General features: G+C 38.5%; 2 protein-coding genes across 4 annotated transcripts in view; both read left to right on the top strand.

Moving 5' to 3' along the window:
- Positions 1-2,977, top strand: part of LOC116031398 (non-lysosomal glucosylceramidase) — an 8,572-nt gene extending 5,595 nt beyond the window's left edge. For 2 of the 3 annotated variants that reach the window (XM_031273594.1, XM_031273596.1), the window contains 7 exons: positions 69-250; positions 322-389; positions 572-644; positions 712-773; positions 874-1,801; positions 2,016-2,306; positions 2,539-2,815. In XM_031273594.1, the coding sequence (XP_031129454.1) occupies positions 69-250; positions 322-389; positions 572-644; positions 712-773; positions 874-1,801; positions 2,016-2,306; positions 2,539-2,815 (1,881 nt within the window). Of the gene's footprint in view, positions 1-68; positions 251-321; positions 390-571; positions 645-711; positions 774-873; positions 1,802-2,015; positions 2,307-2,538 lie in introns of all 3 variants that reach the window. The other variant, XM_031273595.1, reaches the window with a different exon arrangement.
- Positions 2,978-3,847: 870 nt separating this feature from the next.
- Positions 3,848-5,909, top strand: LOC116032122 (mitogen-activated protein kinase kinase kinase 18-like). Its single transcript, XM_031274529.1, has 2 exons — positions 3,848-4,095; positions 4,302-5,909. The coding sequence occupies exon 2, from the start codon at positions 4,472-4,474 to the stop codon at positions 5,579-5,581; it is 1,110 nt and encodes a 369-aa protein (XP_031130389.1). The 5' UTR covers positions 3,848-4,095; positions 4,302-4,471; the 3' UTR covers positions 5,582-5,909.
- The last annotated feature ends 1,620 nt before the right edge of the window (positions 5,910-7,529 follow it).

Here is a 7,529-nt window from a genome sequence, read left to right as displayed (position 1 = left end):
AAACTTTCCTTTTTTTTTTTTTTTTTTTTTTTTTTTTGTATTTATTTATTTATTTATTTTTCTGATAGTATGGATCCTTTGACCGCCTTAAGTCTGAAGAAATTTCTGCACCTTCTGAACCGGGGACAGTGATCGGGGCTGCCATTGCTGCCTCTTTGACTATTCCAGCTGAGAAGGAGCATAATGTCACATTTGCATTGGCATGGGCTTGCCCAGAAATAAATTTTCCAAGTGGGAGAACGTACCATAGGTAGGTAGTCAAATACATCCCTGATAAGTTGCTTGGTTCTTGCCCTTTTCTGAATAGTTTGTTAAACACAGGCGCTATACTAAATTCTATGGTACTCTTGGCCATGCCGCTGCAAATATTGCTCATGATGCTCTTCATGGTAATATGCTATACTAAATTCTTTGTTCTGTTTCATTCTTGAACTAGGCTTGTGCTCTACCAAGGACACTTACTGGTTTTCACTTCTCCTCATTAGTACAATTACCAAAAATCCTTTGACTTTGCTTTATCTATAATATTGTTTTGCAACTGAGTCTTTTACTGTTGCTTGGTACAACACAGAGCATTCCCAGTGGGAATCACAAATAGAAAAATGGCAGAAACCAATTCTTGAGGACAAGAGGAATCCTGAATGGTGAGATTGTGTTTTCATTTGGAGATTCTATGCACACTGATTTTATAGTTAATGTGGTTTATTACAGGTATCCCATTACTCTGTTTAATGAACTCTATTACCTTAATTCGGGAGGAACAATTTGGACAGGTACTTGCAGGACAAATTTTTTACTTTAATGATGATGTTTAAGCTGATTATTCATTAATTAAAAAATATAGTTATTGAACTTAACTTGCTCCATCTGTAGATGGCTCGCCACCGGTGCATAGTTTGTCAACCATTGGTGATAGAAAATTTTCCATTGATAGATCTAATTCAGATACTAAAAACACTGGTGAGCAATCCCACCCAAACGACACTGCTATTCTTATTCTTGAAAGGATGACATCAGTACCTCAGCAGATTCAAACTCCTCTAACGGTCAATGCTGCTTTTGGGACAAATCTTCTTCGAAAGGGAGAGGAAAATATTGGCCAGTTCTTATATCTTGAAGGAAGTGAATATCTCATGTGCAACACATATGATGTTCATTTCTACGCATCGTTTGCCTTGGTCATGCTATTCCCCAAACTTGAACTTAGCATACAAAGAGACTATGCAGCTGCAGTCATGATGCATGATCCCAGTAAGATGGCACTTTTGCACGATGGAAAGTTGGCAAGTAGAAAAGTCCTTGGGGCTGTACCCCATGATATTGGAATGAATGATCCATGGTTCGAAGTGAACTTTTATAATCTCCATAATACAGATAGGTGGAAAGATTTAAATTCAAAATTTGTTCTGCAAGTCTACAGGAATGTCGTTGCCACAGGTGACAAAAAGTTTGCAGAAGCTGTTTGGCCTTCTGTGTATATGGCAATTGCTTATATGGACCAGTTTGACAAAGATGGAGATGGGATGATAGAAAATGAAGGATTTCCTGATCAGACATACGATGTATGGTCTGTCTCTGGTGTGAGTGCATACTGTGGTGGACTATGGGTCGCAGCCTTGCAGGCTGCATCCGCATTAGCACGAGAAGTAGGCGACAAGGGTTCTGAAGACTACTTTTGGTTTAAATTCCAGAAAGCAAAGAAAGCATATCAGAAACTGTGGAATGGTTCTTACTTCAACTATGATGACTGTGGTGGCCGAGTGAGCTCATCCATTCAAGCTGATCAGTTGGCCGGACAATGGTATGCTTCAAACTTGTTGAAATTCATCATATACTCTTTTTTATGTCAATGCATTTAGCGAAACAAAACTATGTTTGATGGGTAAGCTATGAATATCTTAATTTTCTCATATAACAATTAATTCTAATACCATACTTTGTCACCATGATGGATGTCTCCTTCCACATTAGAATCACAATTCCTTTTGTGATTCTCTTTCATCTTTATTTTGTAGGTATGCTCGAGCATGTGGCCTTGAACCTATTGTCGATGAACAACAAGCTAGAACTGCCCTTGAAACCATTTTTAACTTCAACGTTTTAAAGGTCAAGGATGGGAGACGCGGGGCAGTGAATGGGATGCAGCCGAATGGTGAAGTTGACCTGTCTTGCATGCAGGCAAGAGAAGTATGGTCTGGCGTTACATACGCTGTCGCTGCAGGCATGATTCACGAAGACATGGTTGATTTGGCGTTTAAAACTGCCAGTGGAGTCTATGAGACTGTATGGTCTGAAAAAGGTTTCGGGTAAGTAAACACAACAGCTCTTTACTCATTTACATCATCAAGCTGATACTAGGAACTAGAAGAAAACCCGCAGCTACCATCTGAGAGTATGCAATCAGTTTAGGCTAGACCTGATTGGCTCAGACCAAGAAATCCAACAGACTGGGAGTTAAACTTGTAATCTTGTAGTTACCCGTCAACAACTTGAGTTCTTTCTCAGCCGATATTGACCTGATTCTTTCTCCCTCTGTAGCTATGCTTTCCAGACACCAGAAGGGTGGACGACAGAGGGCCGATACAGATCTCTAGCGTACATGCGGCCGTTGGCAATCTGGGCAATGCAATGGGCATTAACACAGCCAAAGCCTTCCAAGCAAGAAGTGAAGCCAGAAATCAAAGAAGCTTGTGTGCATAAGCAACATTCTGGCTTTCTCAGAGTTGCTCGCCTTCTCAAGCTGCCAGACGAGAGAGATACTAGAAGCGTGTTTCAGGTCCTCTTCGATTACACTTGTAAAAGAATGGCAACATGAAAGAAAATGACAGATCTCAACTAGTTAAATTAACTCCCCATTTAATCCCCTTGTATATGGCCATTATTTTGCCATTGAATTGTTGTTTTGTTCATCTTATATGGAATCATATATAATGCTATATTGCTTGGTAATATAACTTGCATTTTCTTTTTTCATTCATTCTAATATTCCCTTTTTCTTTTCCTTTTTGTTTTTTTATTATTATTATTCCGTGATAGGAGACCCACCTATGGTGAGGAATATCCAAGCAGACCAAGCTACCTTCCAAGAGGATTTGTGCATGCTCAAAGGAAGCATCACACATGCGGAATATACTATCAAATAATTTACATTTAGTACACGAATAATATACTTTTAATATATTAAAAATTTATAGTTTGTCACATTATTTTCCTCTATAAGCACATGCTCAACACGAATAATTCATTCATGCATGACACAACTCTCCTTTACACGCCTCCATCAATTTTAGCACATAGCTGCATAGCATTTCTTTTCTCTTCTTTTTTTTTTTAACAAACACAACGAAGAGCGTTATATAGAAGAACCAACCATCGTAACTAATTCATCCAAGACATCTCTTTATTTCACCATTAACACAAAATCACACTCAATCACAACATACCTAACCCTATCCTATGTAATTTGTGCATCTTTGAGGACAACCCACATCTTAACTTCGAACGCACTACATGAGCTAACCATTTCACTACCAGCGTAAAATTACACCAATACTCTTATCCTACATAAAACATCTTCAAGGATAATCCACAAATTCGCGTTCTCTTTATTATTACTTGAAAGGTTTTTTTTAATTAAAAAAGGAAAATTAACAAATTATAGTACCATTTAACTGAAGGGGTGTAATGACTAATACACCCTCGTAGAAAAAGGGTAAAATCATCCAAACCCAAGTTCTATAAACGTAAATTCCTTTTAAGTAGGCAGTTATCCGTGCATTCATTCACAGGTTTCTAGTTCAACAGAAATCATAACCATACATTCCCAGAAGTCTTGGAGGACCAACCACCTCTTTATAGAAGGAAGAATTCTCCTTTAAAAACTTCCATATTCTTATACTTCCCAACAGAAAGAAAGAAGACAGGAGACACAATATCATCTTCTAAGTTCTTCAACAAGAAGTGTTCAATTTTCAGAGCGGTTTTCCTTTCTGGGAAACCGCTCTTTTAACTGTTCTTTTCTTTCAATCTGTTTGTAGTATCAGTGCAGTGCAGAATTCATTTGCCACCCCAAGGATTTCTGCAGGCATATGTATGGTGAGTGTTATGGAATATATATTCGATATATGAAATCTCTATAGATTAGGCAGTCTTAGAGATTTAGGTAAGTCTGCATTCATAGTCTTCTGGCATCTATTATAGGGCTTTGTATTCTCATATATGACAGTTATAATAAGACAGTATAAGACAGCATATTCAGAAATTCTCTCAAAGCTGAGATTAATTACTTCTCCATTATGCAGGTTTAAGGGGGTGAAAGAAAAGTTATATTAAAAAAAAAAAACTTGGGTTGTGTATGCATGGTTGATTCTGTGGAAACTCAAGTTTTGGATTGGCGATTAACGCCCGAATCAAGATTGATCAGCCTGCTGCTGTGTATGCAGAGGTTAGTTAACAAGGCAGAGAAGGAGAAATGTCAGGAGGAGGGTACTACTCCAAGTGCTCTGTTTCTAGGCCTGTGGAGTGGGTGAAGGGGAAAACGGTTGGGTCGGGGTCGTTTGGGAGTGTTCATTTGGCGATGAACAAGGCGACGGGGGGACTCTTTGTTGTGAAATCTGCGGAGTCAGAGGCTGGGCTGCAGTTCCTCGAGAGCGAGGCTGAGATTCTTGAGAGCTTGGATTCTCCCCATGTGGTGAAATGTATAGGGAAAGAGATGTGTGGGGGTGGGAAGAAACTCAATCTTTTTATTGAGTACATGGCCGGGGGGAGTTTAGCCGATGTGACAGAGCAATTCGGGGGGAAATTGGACGAAATGGTGATCAGATTGTACACTAGAGAGATTCTTTTAGGCCTAAAGTACCTCCATGAGAATGGGATTGTCCACTCTGATCTCAAGTGCAGAAATGTGCTCTTGAGCTCCTTAGGGGATGTGAAATTGGCTGATTTTGGATGCTCGAAAAGAGTAAAACAACATTCTGCTGCAGGAATTGCAGGGAGTCCATTGTGGATGGCGCCCGAGATGATCCAAGGCGGAGGGCTCGATTGTGCCTCGGATATATGGTCACTCGGGTGCACAATCATAGAAATGGCAACTGGGAATCTCCCCTGGGCAGGCAAGATCTCAAATCCAATGGCTGCAGTTCTCAGGATTGCCTGCAGTGATGACAGGCCAAATTTCCCCTCCCATTTCTCACAACAAGGTTTGGATTTCTTGGAAAAGTGCCTCGAAAGGGACCCGAAAAAGAGATGGACAGCAGAGCAATTGCTTCACCATCCCTTCGTTCTCGACAAGAATCTTGGAAATAACAGCAGCTTTGTCGCAGCAGAGAAATACGCTGCTTCTTCGCCCGCTAGTGTTCTCGACAAAAGTATCTTCCCCGAGACCGATTACTCAGACGAATCATCATCCGACGAAGAAGACGAAGACGAGGAGGATAGCCCAGTTCCAAAACCATCTGGCAATAGGTTCTTTCCATTTTCAATGCTATGTGAGAACAAGATTGGTGTCTCAGAACAGCAGCTTAGGTTTGGAGAGCAATGGTCTGGCTCTGAAGAAGAGTGGATCACTGTGAGAACAAGTTGAGAAAAGACAAACAAAAAAGTTGTGTTTGCAGTTTTGTGAGACCAACAACAATCTTAGGTTGTGTCTGTTTAGTTGTACAGCAAGGCCCATGCAAAGTTGTATTTGCAGTTTTGTGAGACCAACAACACTCTTAGGTTGTGTCTGTTTAGTTGTACAGCAAGGCCATAGAGAGAGACAGACATGAGTAGATAGTTATGAAAATGTATTGAGGATCAAATTGACAAATTGTACACTACACTGTCATTTATCTGTAGCTCTAGCACATCAGCTTTTATGGATGTATTATTCCAAAGTCACTGCACTATAGACAACAATTCTTTTCCTATTATTCCTTTTTTTGCCCTACTATACTAGTCTTTTGTTGATATTAGTTTTGTATTTGCTAAACGGCCTGCAATCCAACCAAGTCGAGAACAAATTTGTTTAATCTAAATGAGTCTCAACTAGACCCTATTTGAGAACAAATCTTGCTTAATTCAACTGAGTCTCACATACCCCTCTTTCAAGGGCCTTGCTGCATTTCAACAAAATTGGTTACACTTAAACTTGGAAACTATACAGCTTCAAGATTGGACTCTGCAAAAATTGCTCATTGCTTTTAAGTTGTGTTTGGAAACTCGATAAATTATTTTTTTAAAATGAGTCATTTTTCAAAAAAAAATTACATTTTTAGTGTTTGGTTGCATTTTGAAAAACTATTTTGGTGTGCTTTGTTCGTTTTTCGAAAGATGAGTAATTGTATAATTAAACATTTTAATTGTTTTATTTAGAATATAAAAATAATAAAATAACAATTTTAAATGTAATAAAAATTATTTAATAATATTCTCAATAAAAATAATGTTATTTATTTTTTAAAAAACCTGGTTCTTGCTTTGGCCTAGAATTTTAATTCTCACAACAGGAAACCATATCCGGTGGTTGATAGAAGAAGGGATTTGTGAGAAGAAAATAAAGGTTCGAGAGAAAGAAGAAAATGAAGAAGGTTTAGAGAAAGAAGAAAATGAAGAAACGATTTCAAAGAATAAAGTGAATAAAGTTTGAGAGGAAGAAAGTCGTCAGAGTTGTCGCGTAGCAAAATGACTTCTATCAAATTTTGGCAAAAGTCATTTTCCTCCAAAACATCCATATTTTTCTTTTGATCGAAAAAAACTTTCATTGACTTCAATTTTCCAGGCTCTTCCAAATACCGAAAGTATAGAAAATGATTTCCAAAAATTATTTTTTCAGATTTCCAAACACACCCTTAGTATAAATCAGTCAACTCTAAATAGATACCTATTAATTTTCTTAATTTGAACTAATTAACTAGACTTGTTTACCTTATATGTTTACCTTTACAAAGTAGACTTCAACAAAAACACATCTTCAGATAGCAGAGATAAACTAACAAAGATAAAACCTGTAAACTGTAAAGGCATCATGAAATGCACGAACTATATAATAGCAGGCTGAGAAAAGCACAACTTTTAACATTATATATACAAAAGCCATCTGTATCATGACAGGTTTTATACAAAATGGCTAAAGGAAAAATGACAATGGAAAAAGGATGAAGAATAGTCTCTGTCCATCTCCCCATTAGAGGCGGCCAGTACTACTGCACAACAAACCTTTTTCATCAATCTATTCTCTAAGGTTTTCAAACAAGCAACCATTACAAGATTTCCCGTCAGATCAGACAAAATCATAGAAAAATAAGATAATGCTAGATAATACTAAGATCTTAACCTTTATCCACTCAGTATGGAGCCCCATCCTACCTTGAAACGCTTTGCTGCACTTTTGTCCCGCCAGCATACTTTAGACCGTGCCTGGCAACTAAATGCGCTGGCCATTCAAAAGCACCGTTATGCGTCGGGCATGCCCTCACTTGTAGCCAAAAACAAAATCATCAAGGATACTGAAATCCGAAGTCAATCCCCCCCCCCCCCCCCCCCCCCCCCCC

The sequence above is a fragment of the Ipomoea triloba genome, chromosome 10 (genome assembly GCF_003576645.1).
Source record: "Ipomoea triloba cultivar NCNSP0323 chromosome 10, ASM357664v1".
Lineage (NCBI taxonomy): Eukaryota > Viridiplantae > Streptophyta > Magnoliopsida > Solanales > Convolvulaceae > Ipomoea > Ipomoea triloba.
The sequence above is the reverse complement of the archived record's forward strand: the minus strand, read 5'-3'. Positions and strand labels throughout refer to the sequence as shown.